The sequence below is a fragment of the Sphaeramia orbicularis genome, chromosome 21 (assembly GCF_902148855.1).
Source record: "Sphaeramia orbicularis chromosome 21, fSphaOr1.1, whole genome shotgun sequence".
Classification (NCBI taxonomy): domain Eukaryota; kingdom Metazoa; phylum Chordata; class Actinopteri; order Kurtiformes; family Apogonidae; genus Sphaeramia; species Sphaeramia orbicularis.
This window is the reverse complement of record NC_043977.1, coordinates 43,580,984-43,600,020: the sequence shown is the minus strand read 5'-3', so window position 1 is coordinate 43,600,020 and position 19,037 is coordinate 43,580,984. Positions and strand designations below refer to the sequence as shown.

General features: G+C 42.0%; 2 protein-coding genes across 2 annotated transcripts; both read right to left on the bottom strand.

Moving 5' to 3' along the window:
- Window positions 1-9,066: 9,066 nt before the first annotated feature.
- LOC115412039 (olfactory receptor 11A1-like) lies at window positions 9,067-10,020 on the bottom strand. Its single transcript, XM_030124338.1, has one exon. The coding sequence runs from the start codon at window positions 10,018-10,020 to the stop codon at window positions 9,067-9,069; it is 954 nt and encodes a 317-aa protein (XP_029980198.1).
- A 3,003-nt stretch (window positions 10,021-13,023) lies between these two features.
- LOC115412038 (olfactory receptor 6N2-like) lies at window positions 13,024-18,839 on the bottom strand. The gene is made up of 2 exons (XM_030124337.1): window positions 17,915-18,839; window positions 13,024-13,151 (listed from the first exon to the last, which is right to left on the bottom strand). Exons 1-2 carry the CDS (start codon window positions 18,837-18,839, stop codon window positions 13,024-13,026), a joined length of 1,053 nt encoding a protein of 350 aa, XP_029980197.1.
- Window positions 18,840-19,037: the final 198 nt, after the last annotated feature.

Sequence of the window (19,037 nt, the reverse complement as noted above, 5' to 3'; positions counted from 1 at the left end):
CCAGTTAATAAAGACTGTTCTTATTGAACACCTTTATCTGCACTTGGGTCCTCGTTGTACTTGTTTCAGTCTCCAGGAATAGTATCTGGTACCCGAGTCAAGTCCAGATATGCTGCCATATTGGAAGACAAGAGTGGAGGCAACAGAGTGACAGACTGTGTGTTTAGGAGCTGCTTTATCAGTGATAAGATATTTTAAAGGGGCTATTAGTGACAGTTTATCATTTATATATGGAACACTATTTTCAAACTCTGAACCCTGCTGAAAGGCAACGGTATGCTGAGAAACTGGCTGTGATTGGGATTGGGATTTCCACTGTGCTTACATATTTAAGTTCTTCTCTATCATCCTCATCATCCTCTCTGTCAGACTTCGCTATGTCAAGGCCATTTGTCCTTGACCTCTGTGACCCAATCCCAGTTCACCCCTTGGTCCCTCCCCTTTACCCCTCCCCCTCCATTTTGCTCATTCACGTGAAGGGGTAGTAAGTAAGTAAGTAAGTAAATTTTATTTATAGAGCACTTCTCACAGACAGAGTCACAAAGTGCTTTATCAAATCAAATCAAAATCAAATTAAATTTACAGAAACCCAACAGAATCCTCCAGGAGTAAACACTTGTGATTGGTGACAGTGGCGAGGAAAAACTTCCCTTTAACAGCAGAAACCTCAAGCAGACCCAGACTCCTGAAGGATGACCATCTGCCTTGACCAGTTGGGGTTAAAGAGCGAGAGTAAAGGAGGAGGAAAAAGAGAGCGATAGAGATAGAGAGACTGGGGGAGAGGGGGGAGGTAGGGGGAGACACATGGAGTACATGTAACACTGTAAAGTAGCAACTTTACATTGCGAAAAACGAATAAAACAGTACAAATAAAATACAGTTAGAATACCCATAGAACACAATAAAATACCAGTAAAAACAGTTGAAATTATGATGAATGCATAAAGTGCAATCAGTTTGTGGTGGCCCTGAGTCAGGTGGGAAATTAAAAATCCTGTTTGAACAGGAGGGTTTTGAGGTGTTTTTTAAAACTCTCTACAGAGTCCATGGACCGTAGGTGTAGAGGCAGGTCATTCCATAGACGTGGTGCCACAGCTTTGAAGGACCTGTCACCGCATGTGCTAAAACAGGTGGGTGGAACCATCAGCAGGTGCTGCTCTGAAGACCTCAGGCTACGAGCCGAGCTGGGATCAGGGAAGCAATGTATGCAGGGGCCTGGCCATGTAGAGCCCGGAAAGTTAGCACCAGAATTTTGAAATGAAAACGATATAAAAAAGGGAGCCAGTGGAGTGATTTAAGAATGGGAGTGATGTGGGTTCTCCTGTTTGTGCGGGTCAGAAGCCTGGCAGCAGAGTTCTGGACAAACTGTAGACGGGCCAGCTCCTTCTTGTTTAAGCATGTGAACGGGCTGTTACAGTAGTCTAAGCGAGAAGACACAAATGTGTGAACGATCATCTCAAGCTCACTGATGGACACCATAGACCTGAGTTTGTGTGAAGCCTGTTACCGGACGTTAGTCTGGGGTTGTCTGTCTCTTATGTTTGTCTGTCACTTCCTGTTTTATTTAAGTTTTCCTCATGTGTCTTGTCTGTGGTCTTTACTTCCCTTCCTGGTTCGTGTTCACCTTTTCCCTGATTACCTGACTCCGCCCTAATGTGTTCCACCTGTGTCTCGTTGTCTTCCCTCCCTTTTGTGTATTTATACCCTGTCCTTTCCCCTGATCAGACGCCAGTTCGTTTTCTCTTGTAGATTACTTACCAGCATTTTTGATCCTGTCTGTTCGTTTGCCTTACTGTGTTTCGACCTGTTTTTGTCATCCTGTTTTGCCTGTTTTTTGCCTGCTCCCTGTCGGTTTTGTCAGCCTCCATCTGCCTTCCGTCTTCGCCTGATTTTTCGGTACGTGAGTTTGCCTTTTCCCTATGTCCTGTCGCCTGTCTGATTGCCTCTCCGTGCATGACCTGTTTCCGTCCCTGACCTCCCTCTGCTTTCCCCTAGTCGGCGAGCCGGCACTAAATCCGGAGCCGAACCGTGGGTTCGCGTCCGAAACCCGGAGGACGGTTCAGACGAGGACTTCCTTGGCCGCTGTCCTCAAGATCCTGTTCATTATCATAATCTTCCTAACTGTATACAATAAACTCTGTAAACTTTTACATCCGCTTCCGTGTTCTGCATTTGGGTTCTGGGTCTGTGCTATCAGCATTACAGTTTGGAGATGTTGCGGAGTTGGAAGAAACAGTTTTTCACTAGGGTGTTCGAACTGGTATTCTAAAGACATGTCCTTGTCAAAGATGACACCCAGATTCCTCAGTTTGGTCTTTATCGAAGAGCTCAGGTCTCCGAGGTGTTGTTTAATCCCTGGGATTGCACTGTCCGGGGCAATGATGAGGGTCTCTGTTTTACTGGAGTTCAGCTGGAGGCTGTTATCATTTAGCCACTGCTTCAGCTCTGACAAGCAGTTGATTAAGGAACTCAGTTTGTGGGGCTCAGAGGATTTAAAGGAGCAGTATATCTGGATGTCATCCGCGAAGAGATGATAGAAGACATCACTATACTGTCGGATAATGTGGCCAAGCGGGAGGACATACAGTAAGAACAGGACTGGTCCCAGGACAGAGCCTTGGGGCACACCACACAGTAGATCCGCTGAGTCAGACTGGATGTTATTGATTGACACGCTGAAGCTTCTGCCGGTCAGGTAAGAGGAGAACCAGTCTAGCACAGGACCTGCCATCCCTACCAGGTCCCTCAGTCTTTCAATCATTATGGTATGGTCCACTGTGTCAAAAGCTGAGGAGAGATCTAGCAGGACCAAGACCGTGGATTTCCCAGAGGCGGCCGCCATCAGGATGTCACTAGACACTTTTAATAGTGCGGGTTCTGTTGAGTGGCGTTGTCTAAACCCAGACTGAAAAGTGTCATAAATCTGGTGTCTCCAGAAAAGCTGTAAGTTGTTTAGACACTGCCTTCTCAAGGATTTTGGCCAGTAGGGGGAGCTTTGAAATGGGCCTGTAGCTTTTGAGTTCAGTGGGGTCCAGTGTGGTTTTCTTTAGTTTTGGTTCTATGAAGGCCTGTTTGAAGGAGCTGGGAAACAAACCAGTTGAGAGTGACAGGTTAAAAAAACTTTGTGACCCATGGTCCTATTGTGTCAAAGACACCAACAAGGAGCTTATGGGGGAGGATGTCTGCAGAGTTGGAGGAGGGTCTCGTTTTAGATAAAAGTGCCGAGATGTCCTCCAATGTCACAGGGTTGAAGGAGGACCAAGTTTGAAGAGGGGGATCAGCTCGGTTCAGACAGCCAGAGGGTGGTGGGATATTGTGTTTAATATCCCTGATCTTGTCAGTGAAAAAAATTTAAGAAGTCATTGCTGTCAGCTTTACAGAGCACAGGGGCAGCAGGGACAGCAGGGGACATAATGGACTCGATTGTGTCAAAGATTACTTGGGGGTTTCTCTTGTTTGTGGCTATACGTTTGTGGAAATAGCTGGATCTTGCCTCCATCATTTTATTTAAGGAGGTTATGAGATCCTTAAGATGTGACCTGTGTACTTCCAACTTGGTTGATTTCCAAAGATGCTCAGTTTTGCAACAAATTCTCCTGAAGTTTAAAATGTTTTCATTCATCCAAGGACAAGACCACTTGCGAGGGACATTAGTTTTCAGGGGAGCCACCTGGTCAAGAATAGAGCTGCAGTGTGTGGCAAAGCACCGAATAAACTCATCAACATCGGAACACTCATTAAAAAGACAAGGGTTAAACAGGGCACAGAAATCCTAGGCTGTGGACTCGGTAATGATCCTCCTCTTGGCCCTTCTACATGCAGGCTTGGGCTCAAGAGGCACACACAAATAAAAAAACACACCACAATGATCACTTAAGTGGACATCCTCAACACACACATTTGTGACGTGTAAGCCCAATGAGAATACAAGGTCCAGGGTATGCCCTTTCCTGTGGGTGGGGCCAGATACATGTTGCTTAAGGTAAAAAGTGTCAGTCATAGCTAAAAGTTCCATTGCTGGGCTGGATGAGTCATTGTCGATGTGCAGATTAAAATCCTCAAGAATTAAAACCTTCTCCAGTTTTACTATTGAAGCTAAGCAATCACTAAAATCGTTTAAGAAGGCACCAGCAGGGCCAGGGGGACGGTAGATTAAAAAACAGTAAAACACATTGGAGGAGTGAATCTTGAACATTTGTGACTCAAATGAGGGAAAGTCATCGGTGCTCATCCTTCTGCATGTGTACTTGTCCTGGTACACTGCAGCAAGGCCACCACCCCGGCCGACAACAACAGCAGAGCAGCCAGGAGGGCTCAGCTCATTTAAATGAATGAACTCCCCATCCCTCTGCCACGTCTCTGTCAGGAATAATGCATCCAAGTTCCCGTTGGTGAAAAGCTCATTTAGGGAGAAGGACTTATTGGCAATGGAACGTGCATTTAATACCCAAACTGAGTAGGCGGTGGTGATGTCATGGTGTTCGTGTCTGCTGTGTGTAATGGGATTGGTCTCACCCACCTACGATGCCTTTTAGCAGAGTGAAACCCCATACGTGAACTGGAAATAACGGGAATGGGGAAGAGCAAGGCAGAGGTGTAGGCTGCTAGTCATGGGGAAGAAAAAGAATTCACTGAAGAGGTTGTTTGACAGGTGAAAAGTGAGGGCCTGGGAGAGGAGGAGAGATCAGTTGGGGTGGTATTCATTCTCACTACAGGCTGTACAGGAGACTCTGAATGTGGTGATATTTGATGTGACCAGCAGGGGGAGCAGGTGACTGTAGCAGAGGAGTGAGAGCATAGTCACATAGGTGTGGGTGTGGTTTTAGTCAGGACAGCATGTTGAGAGGGTCTAGAGGGGTGGACACCATCAGACTTGTAGAAGGAGGAGCGGTTCCAGAACAGATTAAAATTATCAATAAAACTGAAGCCATTCAGAGCAGAGGCGGACCGGAGCCAGGTGTTCAGGCTGAGGAGGCGGCTGAAACGGTCCACACCACGGGCAAAGGAGGGGAGGGGCCTGGAAATGAAAACAGCTTTCCTGGATCCTCTCAGTTTATCAAAGAGGTTTTTCAAATGAACCTTTGTCACTTTGGACTGTTGAAGAGAAGTATCATTGAAGCCCACGTGAACTATGATACAGGTAACGGTGGACGGCAGTGAGAGCAGCAGCTGAGGCAGTTCATGGAGGATGGAGGTGACGGTTGAACCGGGGAAACACTTGGTTATGGCATTAAAGAATCGGACGTTACGGATGATGGAGTCCCCGAGGATAGCAGTGGTCGGAGGGAAAAGTGGTCAAGGAGACGGTGTTGAGGGTGAGGGGTTCCTGGTCTCTCTAGGTGAACATTCCACGGGTGGACTGTCGGAGTGATGGCGGAAAGCCTCTCGGAGAAGGCAGCGCCAGGCAGAGGAGCGGGGACCCTGGGTCGGAGGCTTCATAGGGGGGGCGGCGTTACGACCGTCGCCAGTAATCAGCTCGGTGGCAGCCACGGTGTCAGGAGCCAGTTCCCACACAGAGCCAGGTGGGATGGGGAGCACACGAGCCGCGGCGGGGGGAGCTGGGGCGTCCTCCACGGACAGGACGCTGAAGCGGTTTGATGTGCTGATGGTCGGCAGTGGTGAGACTTTGCTCGTGTTCTTTTTGTGGCCACGAATGACCACTTCAGACCAGGGTGTTGAACACGGGGGACGAGGACAGGCAGAAGATGGATCCCATAACACCGTATCATCACAAGGGACTTTGGCCTTCTCTGCACTTTTCAGAAAGAGACTGGACAGTGAGGGAAGGCGGCTGGAGAAACCAGAGAGCTGGGCATTTTTCTCCGCTAGTTCTGTGGAGAGGAGCAGTATTTCCTCTTTGAGATCTGCAATCGTCTGGTAAGCCTTCACCAGGCTTTTGTTGGCTTGGACAAGCGGACTGTCTCCGGGTGATATGGATGATGCCATGGTGGTAGCAGCGAGATACTGGGGCAGAGCGCGGGAAGCAGTCGGTGAAAGCCGCAGGTAAGGATCCACTTACACCACTTACCTGCCTTGATGGCAGTTTGGGTTGAAGGCGCTGTATGGGTAAAAAGATGGTGAGAAAAGAAATCTAACAATCGGTCACTTCGACCATTACATTGAACCGCTTAGGTTAAAAAGTTAGGTTCGAGTAAAAAGCGTTAAGAGGCAAAAATAAGTAGTTTAAAAGGCTGTACTTCTAGAGGAGGTACGCCGGCGGTGTGTGCGGCATGTGTAGATGATGACGATGTGACTTATTAATAGAACTGAAACACACAGGTCACCTCTAGGACAGAGTCAATGAAGTTTTCCTGCACAAAAAAAGGAGGTTGGATTTTGTATAAATAATGAGCATCTCTGGTGAGTAGGCTATGATGTCTTCTATTTCAATTTTGTATGTTTTGTCATATTATTACATAAATATTGGTTCTAAACTGCTCCAGATGATGTACATGGTACAGTTGTGGTTATAGTGCAGAGGGTTGGAGTTGTCTGAACTGGTTTCTTGCTATAGTAATCATGGTATTCATCCTCCCTCTCTTTAATGCCACACCTTGTTATTTTGTATTTTTACCTCCGCCAAGGAGGTTATGTTTTTGCCAGGGTTTGTTTGTTTGTTTGTTTGTTTGTTTGTTTGTCTGTCCGTTAGTGTGCAACATAACTCAAAAAGTTATGGACAGATTTTGATGAAATTTTCAGGGTTTGTTGGAAATGGGATAAGGAAGAAATGATTAAATTTTGGTGGTAATCGGGGGTGGGGGGGGCCCATGGGGGGGCGCAGACCAGAAAATTTCATCAAAATCTGTCCATAACTTTTTGAGATATGTTGCACACTAACGGACAGACAAACAGACAGACAGACAAACAAACCCTGGCAAAAACATAACCTCCTTGGCGTGGGGGGGCCCATGGGGGGGGCACTGATCAGCCTTGGCAGAGGTCTGCGCTCTCCGAGTGCTTGTAGTTGTGATAGTGTTTATTAAATTAGTATTAATATATTACAGTGTTTCCCAACCTTTTGGAGCCATGGCTCATATTTTACATTACATTTGTTATTTTACATCGGGCGTGCATGGGCAACATTGTTGCAGGGTGGGTGGAACAAGAAAGCTGAGAGGGGTGTGTCAGCGACCCCTCGGACGGACCCCCCGGCCTACGGATTGAGTTTTGTCGTATATGGGAGGCATATCTCCCCCACTCCAACCGAATATATATGAAGCTAATAATATTATTCATTAATGATAACAATAATTATTGCTCTCTCTTCACAGTTTCCACCTTCTTAGGTTCATAGATATAACAGGGTGGAAATTTTTTTTGGCTAACCTAGCTGTAGCTCTGAAACTGATCAACATTTAGCTAGCTAACCTTCACTAGATTAACACATCTTTAACAACTAACTCTAACATGTTTTTTTTTTTTTTTTTTTTAATTCTACTGAATTATTTCCCATAATTTCTCATAACAGGGTGGAACTTTAAGAGTGAGGCATACAGGCGTAACATGTTTAAGATTAAAAAAAAGTACGATGAGAGTGACAGTTGAAGCTTATGTCAGTTTCCATAGTTGAATTCCCACCAAAAACAAATGATGTCACTTCCTGTAAATGGTTTTTATTGAATTGTATTGTTTATTGTTTTGTTTTTTTTTAGGCAATTAGGCACATTATAACAGGGTGAAAAATTACTGCTGTGACATGTACAGTATGAAGAAAATAGTAAAAAAGAAATACAGTTTCACCAGATTAAATTACATAATAAAATAAAGTTTAGTCTAGACTATCAAGTTATTAAAGAAAAAAAAAGTTTTGTAGTTTTATGACTTATGCTTCTGGAGGAAGTTGGTTACATGGCACTGTGGGACAAAAGGAAACTGAATGTCTGTGTCACCCAAAAGGTGTATAAAATACTAAATATTATTTGAAATGCATCTCATTTAGGTTTATGTGATGGCAAATGCTTAAACACATAATGACATTACTTTGTTGTATATACTTGGCACATTTTAGAAAAAATCAGGATAAGTGAAATTTGTGAAGATGAAATGTTGCTGCAAAAAGACAATCACCCATATCTCGCCCACTTCAACCCGATACCCGGGGTTCGCAGGTAATCCGCACATCACCAGTGAAGAGGGGTTTTATTAACAGAACACACTGCATCTGGGCCGGTTCATTTTCACTGTTATTTTGCAAAGGGGAAAAGGAGACTGTGGTTGTAGAGTGGATCATTGGTGTGTGCAGTCATATGTATCTATATCACGCTGCTCCATTACAGAACCAATCAGGTGAAAGTGGATAATATTCCACGGCACACCTAATGATTTCTCACAACACGCTAATGTGCTGCAGCACACTGGTTGGGAAACACTGGTATATTATATTAGTTACATAGATGGTAGAGGTTTATTTGTACTAACAGGTGCAGTAGTAGTATATCTACTGTTACTACTTGTATTTGTAGTAGTAGTATTAACAGTTATGGACATTTATTATAGTTATTGGTAATTATACCAGGACCAGTTATTTTAGTTTTTAACAGTAGTAGTACAGGTTGCTGTGCATCCATGTCTCCCCCTATTTCCCAGCTCAACCCCACCCCCCATCTCTCTCTCTCTCTCTCTCTCTCTCTCTCTCTCTCTCTCTCTCTCTCTCTCTCTCTCTCTCTCTCTCTCTCTCTCTCTCTCTCTCTTTAACTCCAACTGGTCAAAGCAGACGTCCATCCTCCAGGAGTCGGGGTCTGCTCCAGGTTTCTTCCTGTTAAAAGGCAGTTTTTCCTCATCACTGTCACCAAGTGTTTGCTCCTGGAGGATTCTATTGGGTTTCTGTGAACTGGCTTAAGAGTCTGGTTTAGACCAGCTCTATATGTAAAGTGTCATGAGGTAACTTATGTTATGATGTGACGCTGTATAAATAAATTTGATTTGATTTTGGCCCATACACTGGTATCAGACCATGTTCATTCCACAGTGACAGAGGAGATGACCAAAGAGCAGCAGCAGAACTCACATTTATGCTTCTATTTACCACTACTGACAGTTGGTCTATCCTTTTTAGTGCATTATACATCACTGTCTAATATAAATACGAATATTACCTCTTAGCGTGATTTGACAAAACAAATTCTTGAGGTGTTTTGAAATTTCTTTCATTTTCAATCCATAAATTATTGGATTGAACAGAGGATTATACAGTACCATTTGTAAACTCATTACTAAACGTACTGTTTTGGAAAACTTAGATTCCAGTTGAGCTATAACTACATCATATGCACAAAAACAGGAGAAGCTGAATAAAACCATCAGGTGGGGTAAACATGTCTCTGCAGCCTTTTTCCTGACTTCTCTACCTCTTTTAGAAGTTATCATAAATATCTTTGCATAAGTAAAAAGTACAAAAAGCACTGGTATAACTGTAGAGTTAATCGAAACAAACACACCATATATTGCAAGTTCTGCTGAAGGGACACAGTTAAGTTTCAAGATGGAATTGTTGCAAAAAATTCCTGTCAAAACAAAAGTACAGAGTTTCTTAAAACCACCCAGCACAACTCCACCTACAAGCTGAGCAGCAGGCCAAAGCCAACATAGAAAAAGCAAAATAATCACAGTACTTTTCCTCATGATAGTAGGATACTGCAGAGGTTTACATATAGACACATATCTGTCAAAGGCCATGGCTGCCAACAATAAGAAATCTGACACTGCCAAAGAGTAATATATGAAATATTGAAAGATACAGGCTGGCAAAGATATGATCTGTTTCTCTGATAGAAAGTCAGTCAGTAGTTTTGGGTAGATAACAGTACTGAAAAGAACAGAGTTGAATGACAAAGCTGCAATGAAAACATACATAGGTTCATGGAGGTTTTTGTGAATCAAAATAAGATAAACAATAATACAATTACTGCACATTATCAGAACATACACCGTGAACAAGATGAAAAAATAAACATACCTGTACTTATTCATGTCTACAAACCCACCAAGTATTAAATATGTTACATTTGATTTAACGTCCATTAAAACAGATTAAGTGACATGAAAACGACAGTGTCTCACACTGAAGGTTCAGTAACATGGAACATTAGTCAAACAGAACTGACCTTTAAATACATTTAGGATTAGTTCATCTTCAGTATTGAGTAGAACAACAGTTTACGTCACTGAAAAGTTTCTGTCAAACTTAATTACACTCTAAGGATCTCATTAACAGACTAAACTACAGTACATGTCAACAGACTCTGGAGGTTTATACTATAGAGATGTTACATTTGACCAAGTGGTGGATGATCAACAAACAACACTGAATATTTATTGAGATATTATGATATTGTATGTCTCTCTGTCTGTCTGTCTGTCTGTCTATCGATCGATCTATATTTATTTTTTTAAGATACAAAGTGCTTCATTATAAGTCATTAATGAACCTTTCAAAGTAAAGTATGTACCATTTGTCAGTTAAACAGAACTGTTCTAACTTGGCCCCTCCTGTCCACTCAGAGAACGAGGCAGTGACAGTGACAATGGTCAAGTGAGCAACAAACTGAATGGGAGAGTGAACATGACAAGGACAACGGCTGTGAAATGAGACAGAGAATAAAAGAGTTTACTCATTTTTTCACAGTTACAGACTGTGTATTAAGTGAAGTGACAATGAAGTGTCCAAAAATACTGGTGTGAAATCAGGGACATGACTTCATGTGATGTTTATGTTCAAGTTAAGTCAGACTATGAACTTGAAAAATATCTGTTATGTGAAAACCTTGGTTATAGGCAAGTAATTAGTAACTTTAGAACAAACAACACAAGGATCCCTAAAGTCACCAGACGATACAAAGGTTTGGAAAGAAGTCTGAAAGTCTGTCATTTGTGCTGTTATGGTTGTGTGGGAGACAAAGTCCAACAAGGTCCAGTCGCTGTCCAGAGGGGAGGTGCTGAAACGCTTGGCCTCGTGTCTGGAAGAGGTGAAAAGAGGTCTGACCCATGGCTAGGAAAAAGAAATTTGGCAAAATAACGTGAACACAATACAACAGAGGTGCTTCCACAGTGAAGTCACCACGTGAAGTGCATGAGTGAGACGTGGAATGTTGGGGGGGATGTTGAACCAACTAGCAAATTCTGGCTCGGACCTCAACACAAAAAATTGACTGAGCACTGGCTCACTACTTGGAAAACTCCAAATCTGACATTCTCTGCCCTCAAGAGAATAGAAACCTATGTCAGTAATAGGACTGGACAGAGGACACGCTCAGCCTTGGCCTCCATGGAAATAAAAAAGGACTTATTAATGGAACTGAAACACACAGGTCACCTCTAAGACAGAGTCAATGAAGTTTTCCTGCACAAATAAAGGAGTTTTGTATTTTGGCGGCCCCGCACCTTTCGGGCACTAGGGGCACTGTCAGTTTTCTTTTGCAGATGGCGATAGCATGATTGGTGACACCTGTGGCGGTCCAGGCGTGACTATTTAAGCAGCTCGCCAGGGATGATCACTCGCTCTCTCTGGTCTGGTCTCGGTCCTGCTGGCTGTCTGGTCTGGTCCTGCTCTGCCCTGCTCCTTCTGACTGGCGTTTTTGTAGCACTTTGTGTTTTTTTTTTGTTATTAGTTTACTTAATAAGTCTTTGTTACATTTTCACCACCTCTGTCTCCATTTTTGTCACCACCTCAGAGCCGGGTATTGAGAGTATAAATAATGAGCATCTCTGGTGAGTAGGCTAAGATGTCTTCTATTTAAATTTTGTATGTGTTGTCATGTTATTACATAAATATTGGTTCTAAACTGCTCCAGATGATGTACATGGTACAGTTATGGTTATAGTGCAGAGGGTTGGAGTTGTCTAAACTGGTTTCTTGCTTTAGTAATAATGGTATTCATCCTCCCTCTCTCTTTAATGCCACACATTGTTATTTTGTTGGTTTTTTTTGTACAATATTGATGGTTTCTATAATTGTGATGTCATAGTTGACTTAATCAACCTTTAAATACCACCACTAAGTCCCCACTGAAGGCCCAGATACCAAATGCACGGCCCACAGCTGCACCAGTGTATGGGCCAAAGGAAATGATTTCACTTTCACTCACGTCACCAGTGTTGGCTTCTCTGCACTGGCTCCCTGTACAATCTAGAATAGACTTTGAAATACTCCTCATCACTGACAAAGCCCTTTGTGGCTCCTGCAAAGACCTTTTATGCCGCATTTCCACGACGTGGTACTGGCTCGACTCAGCCTTTTTGCGTTTCCATTACGAAAAGGACCTGGAATCTGGTACTAGTTTTTTGGTATCACCTCCACCGAGGTTCCAGGACTGGGGAGCAGATACTAAAACATGATGTGTAAACACTGCAGACCACCGATTGGTCATAGAGTTTTCTCTGTGACCCGCTGTTTTACAAAAAACAGATGCAGAAGTTTACAGTAAATGTAGCGGTAGGTTAATCCACATGATGACAGCCTGCAAAACTACACCATTCAGTGAGGAGATTCAGTCTTTGGTGGCCGACGTAAAAATTCAGCATGAGTTTGACGAGACAACACGCAACGAGCGAGTTTACCAACAAGTCTCTGAGCAGACGACACAGAAGTAACGCACTGCGTCACTATGACGTCCAGGTACTGTAAAGTCGGTAGTATCCTGTAATGGAAACGATCTCCAGGAATAGTATCTGGTACTCCAGTTGAGTTGAGCCAGTTCCACATAGTGGAAGTGCGGTTGTGATGAATACAATCAGAACCCAGATGCAGACCAACACAGAGGTAATAGTTTGGATTGTCTTTCTTCAAACTATGTGAATACAGCAGGTGTTCAATGTCCAGTACACAGTCACTATCAGAGTCAATGAAGCCGACAGGGAAAAGGCAAAAGGGGGCATCGGGGACAGGCAGGAGATCCAGTACCAAGAGAGACAGAAGAATCCAGAGGAACGGAGCCAGAAGACGTGGTCAGGAACAGAAACAGGTCGATAACAGGCAGCGGACGGAGAGACGTGGTCAAGGACAAAGGGCAGGTCGAGTACCGGGGATCAGATGAACAGACAGAATCGGGAGGACAGGTCAGGCGGGGAATCAGACGACGGCCAGCGGATCAGTTCAGGGACAGTCAGGTTCAGGATAAGCAAGCAGGAACACCGCTGGATAGTTTCGCACGGGGCTAAGACAGTCAGGCAAAGAACAAACAGCAGAACAGTGAATATATACACCACCCCTGATGAGACGCAGCTGCGCTCACAGGTGAGTGGAATCAGGCTAATGAGGTGTCACAACGGGGAAAAGAAATGACTCAAATGCTCGGTACTGAAGGGAAAAAAAAGTTTATTTAACAAAAATATGAAAACCAGACAACGAAGAAAAAAAAAAAAAACCTAACATGAAAACTAAGGCAGAGTCCAGAAAAAGAAAACATACAAAGCCTGTATCAGAGTCCGTGGATGAATATGAGCAAATGTCCAGGCTATGGAAAGGAGTGAGGAGAAATGGACCAGCGCTGCATGGCTGCAAACCAAAGCCTTAAATAGGCTGAAGGTAATTGGCTGCAGCCACGCAGCGCCAGCAGGTGAATCTGATAATGATGATAATGAAAAGGAGGAGCTGATGGTCACACAGGCACAGGTCCATGACCAAAAGGGAGGAGCAAAGAGTCACCCAGGCACAGATCCTGACATGAGGAGGTGTGTCAGGGTTAAAGGGCCAGAGAGAGAAAAAGAGCAGAGAAAACAGACAGAGATATGACGGTGGCATTAGTTCCATACGAACGTAGGATGTTTCGGACTTGGACGTTTCGGACTTGGACGTTTCGGACTGCAGTTTTTGCAGTCCCTAACCCTCGAAAGGCCGAAACGTCCTAGGCCGAAACGTCCGTCCACCGTTCCATACAACCCATCTAGAACAGGGCTCACCAACTCTGGTGCTTGAGGCCTGGTATCCTGCATGTTTTGGACATTTCCCTCTTCACACCTGGAAGCCATTAGATCCTGATCAGGCTTCTGCAGAGCTTGATGATGAGCTGATCATCAATTACCAGGTGTGCTGGAAGAAGGAAATATCTAAACATGCAGAATACAGGGCCTCGAGTACCAGAGTTGGTGACCTCTGATCTAGAGCACTGTACTGTCAACATGTAGGCTTACTGGTGGCTCCTAGACTTTCTAAAAGTAGAACGGGGGCTTGAGCCTTCAGCTATCAAACTCCTCTTTTGTGGAACCACCTCCCTGTGTAGGTCCAGGAGGCAGACAAGCTCCCTCTGTTTAAGAGCAGAAGAAAACCTTCCCTTTGGATGAAGCTTGCAGTTGCAGGTTTGATGGGTCGAGTTGCAGCAAGAAAGCCATTGCTGAGACTTCAAAATAAGAAAAAGAGGCTTGCCTGGGCCCTGAAACACCGCCAGTGGACTACTGAAGACTGGAAGAAGGATTTATGGACTGATCAAACCTGCAACTGGAAGTCTTTTCCTCACAGTTGAAACTGAGACTTGCTTACTACGACCACTACTGAGCTGTGCTTGAAGCTGTTGTCCTGTGAGTCTCCTCTCACTCCAGCTGTTGACTCTCAGAAACTTGTCTTCAGATTCTGTTGTGTCTTTGGCTCTGCCAGACCTCTTCCTGTCAGCATTTTCCCCCAGTTTCTGAGTGCCTTTGGATGGTGAAGGAAACTGGACTTACTGACACCTTGACTTTCTTGGTAATTTCTCTGTAGGAAAGACCTACATTTTTAAGTGTTCTGATGGTCTGTCTCTCTTCTATCGTTAATTGCCTTTTCCTCTTTTCCATTTTTATAGTAACACACTACTTTCTGCAGTACAATACTCTTCAAATAATGCTCACAACGGTATCGTACCGAAGTGTGTTCCAACACTACTTTTATGCAGACAGAGGGGGTTGTAAATAATTCAGAAATATTGGGACACCTGTAGGAATTGGTAGCACCAACTTTCAAGTCTTGATTGACCTCCATTGCTGCAGAACTTCTTTAAGTTGTTAACCCATTTCTTGTTCACCTTTTTGTATAATTCTGAAATGTACATTATTTTTCAGTTTTGTTTAACCTTACCTTTTTTTTTTTTTTTTTACCTCTGGCAGTTCACCGCTTACCTTTGTACCATTTCAAGCTGTTCATTGGACTTCAACTTCTTGAATTTCAATACAAAACTGGAAAAACTGGGGTGTTGTAAAACTTTTGACCGGTAGTGTATATCTAACTTTTTCTTAATAAGATTTTCCAGCTAATTTCAAGCCAGATTTTACTAGTAGCAAAGTACAGTAGTACTGTGCAAATTATCTCAGCAAAGGATCCAGATTGTTTTCTTTATTTTAAGACTGAAACCACTAGAATGACTTAATTTAAGAATCTGAACAAATGAAAGCGGCTAACAATTGTTTTAACCATTTATTGTCATTTACAGGCTTAAAACATGACAAAAATCATAACACAGTTTCACATGACCCTTGACTCATTTGAAAAATGACTGAAAAATTCCTTTGGTCAGTTAGAATGTCGTCGAGACATGAAACCAAAGCCCTTTTTTTTCTCTCATTCACTCCCATGTTAAATTTCTGTCACTAACATGTTTGATAAACTCCACGTTCCCACATTCACTGCTTATTCAATTCTGACTTTTTTCCACATATTACACATTGATACATTTTAAAGACTCACCAGAATTCTCATGTGCAAGAATTTCTGAGATCAGATCTACAGTTATGGATTAATATCAGTTTGTTTGAGAGGGGGTTTCTTTGACCATTTAACATGGACACCCATGTCTCCTCCATAAGGAGGAGCTAATTGGTCTCATGACTCCACTGTGGTATTTTAGCTGAGTAGGTAAAATCCCGGTTTGCCACATTGCATTGTGGGTATGTGACATTGTGCTTGGTTCTGTTCTGTTTTATGTGTGGGGGTTCAGCAGGGTTATTGTGTCTGTGTGAATCAGGGTTACTTGTGTGTAGGATGATGTTTATCAGCCTTTTTATGTTATTTTTATTTTCAGTAATTTACACCATGAGTAAGAGTTGTAGGCTTAACAATGACCTACTGGGTATCTGTGTACACCACAATTGTTATCATCATGCCACATTCCTCATGGCAGTTTAAAAAGAAAAGAGTTTATGTTGCGCAATACCTTTTGAACACTTGGGAGAGCAGAATGAGTTAAAATCCGTCTTGTGTGCCATTGTTCTGTCTAGGTCAGAATTAATGGAATACCAGGGTTTGATTCCCAGTTCAAGTGGTTGCTTGCATCTTAATCAAAAGACTCAAGTGCATGTGATTAAATTTTTTTTTGTACTTGTTGCTCTTAATGTCAGACTTAAATTCTCATACCCAGCTCAGTCAGAGACTAAAATTCCTCATTTAAAGTAATTCTGTTTTAAATGACTGTAATTTTATGTCTTCTATTAAGCACTGTTTGCTAAAATTCTAGCATTTGTCTAGTTTTAAGGCACATTATGTTTTTTTAGTTGATAGACTTTTTTTGTTTCTTTTAATTCTGGACAAGATTTTTTTGCCCAACATAAGACAATTTGACCAGATTTAGGAATATTAGGATTATTTCTAGAAGGGCTTTTTTTTTTTTTTCCCCAGCGATATTATTTGTACTAACAGGTGTAGGAGTAGGATATCCACTGTTAATACTTGTATTTGTATTTGTATTTATTTAGCACAATAAAAAAAACAGTGCAGGGAGGGAACGAAGCCCAAAGGGCTTGTACAGAGTTCCACTCCCATCATCTATTATACAATAAAAAGAAATAGAATATACAAACATAAGAAAACAATAATTAAACAACAATTAACAGTATAGAAAACACTGAAAAAGTCAGGACAGGAGATGTTTTTTCAGTGAGTTTTTGAAAGATGTAAATGACAATATAGACTTTAAAGACATGTCTAGATTGTTCCACAATTTAGGACCTCTAAATAAAATATTAAATTGATGACCAGATTTTCGACAGAAGGGTAAATGAAGATTGTTGCTATGTCTAGTTGAGTATAAATGTAAATCGGATGAAAAACTAAAAAAATTATGAAAAGTGTCCGGAAGATCTTGCTTATTATTGATAAACTTGTGCACAAATAAACATGAGTGATGAACACTGAGTTCATGAATGGGTAGTGTTGAATATTTCCTAAAAATTGGTGCAGATGGTTCGTATCTACTAGACAGTGAGATTGTTCTCAGGAATCTCTTCTTGATTATTGAGAGTTTGCTGAGATAAGTTGGATAAGTTCCTGACCAGACAATATTGCAGTAATTCATATATGGAAACAGAAAACTATAATACAAAGTCAAGTGAGCAGAGTGATGAATCAGGGGACAGACTTTTCTCAGTATACCAAGCATCTTCATTGATCTTTTGCATACATAATTGATATGGCTATTTGCAGGAATAGTATTAACAGTTATAGACATTTGTTCTAGTTATTGGTAATTATACCAGGACCAGTCATAGTTTGTTGTGAATCCCCATCCCATCTCTCTCGCTCTCTCTCTTTCTTTTCCTTTACTCTTTCTCTTTAACACCATCTGGTCAAAGCAGACGTCCATCCTCCAGGAGTCGGGGTCTGCTCCAGGTTTCTTCCTGTTAAAAGGCAGTTTTTCCTCATCACTGGCACCAAGTGTTTGCTCCTGGAGGATTCTATTGGGTTTCTGTGAATTGGCTTAAGAGTCTGGTTTAGACCAGCTCTATATGCTCAGTGTCATGACATAACTTTTGTCATAATGTGACAATATATAAATAAATTTGATTTGATTTTGGCCCATACACTGGTATCAGACCATGTTCATTCCACAGTGACAGAGGAGATGACCAAAGAGCAGCAGAAGAACTCACATTTATGCTTCTATTTACCACTACTGAAAGTTGATCTATCATTTTTAGTGCATTATACATCACTGTCTAATATAAATATGAATATTACCTCTTAGTGTGATGTGACAAAACAAATTCTTGAGGTGTTTTGAAATTTCTTTCATTTTCAATCCATAAATTATTGGATTGAACAGAGGATTATACAGTACCATTTGTAAACTCATTACTAAACGTACTGTTTTAGAAAAATTAGTTTCCAGTCGAGCCATAACTACATCATATGTAACTAAACAGGAGAAGCTGAATAAAACCATCAGGTGGGGTAAACATGTCTCTGCAGCCTTTTTCCTGACTTCTCTACCTCTTTTAGAAGTTATCATAAATATCTTTGCATATGTAAAAAGTACAAAAAGCACTGGTATAACTGTAGAGTTAATCGAAACAAACACACCATATATGGCACGTTCTGCTGAAGGGACACAGTTAAGTTTCAAGACGGCATGGTTGCAAAAAATTCCTGTCAAAACAAAAGTACAGAGTTTCTTAAAACCACCCAGCACAACTGCCCCTGCAACCTGAGCAGCAGGAAAAAGCCAACATAGTAAAAGCAAAATAGTCACAGTACTTTTCCTCATGATAGTAGGATACTGCAGAGGTTTACATATAGACACATATCTGTCAAAGGCCATGGCTGCCAACAATAAGAAATCTGACGCTGCCAAAGAGTAATATATGAAATGCTGAAAGATACAGGCTGGCAAAGATATGATCTGTTTCTCGGATAGAAAGTCAGTCAGTAGTTTTGGGTAGATAACAGTACTGAAAAGAACAGAGTTGAATGACAAAGCTGCAATGAAAACATACATAGGTTCATGGAGGTTTTTGTGAATCAAAATAAGATAAACAATAATAGAATTACAGCACATTATCAGAACATACACCATGAACAAGATGAAAAAATAAACATACCTGTACTTATTCATGTCTACAAACCCACCAAGTATTAAATATGTTACATTTGATTTAACGTCCATTAAAACAGATTAAGTGACATGAAAACGACAGTGTCTCACACTGAGGGTTCACTAACATGGAACATTGGTCAAACAGAACTGACCTTTAAATACATTTAGGATTAGTTCATCTTCAGTATTGAATAGAACAACAGTTTACGTCACTGAAAAGTTTCTGTCAAACTTAATTACACTCTAAGGATCTCATTAACAGACTAA

Coding starts and splice junctions, on each gene's coding strand:
- LOC115412038 (XM_030124337.1), bottom strand. CDS start 18,839: ATGGACGTTAAATCAAATGTAACATATTTAATACTTGGTGGGTTTGTA. Junction 13,152..17,914: donor TTGTCACATCACACTAAGAG/GTAATATTCATA, acceptor TGACTGTCTTAG/CCCCGTGCGAAACTATCCAG.
- LOC115412039 (XM_030124338.1), bottom strand. CDS start 10,020: ATGGACGTTAAATCAAATGTAACATATTTAATACTTGGTGGGTTTGTA.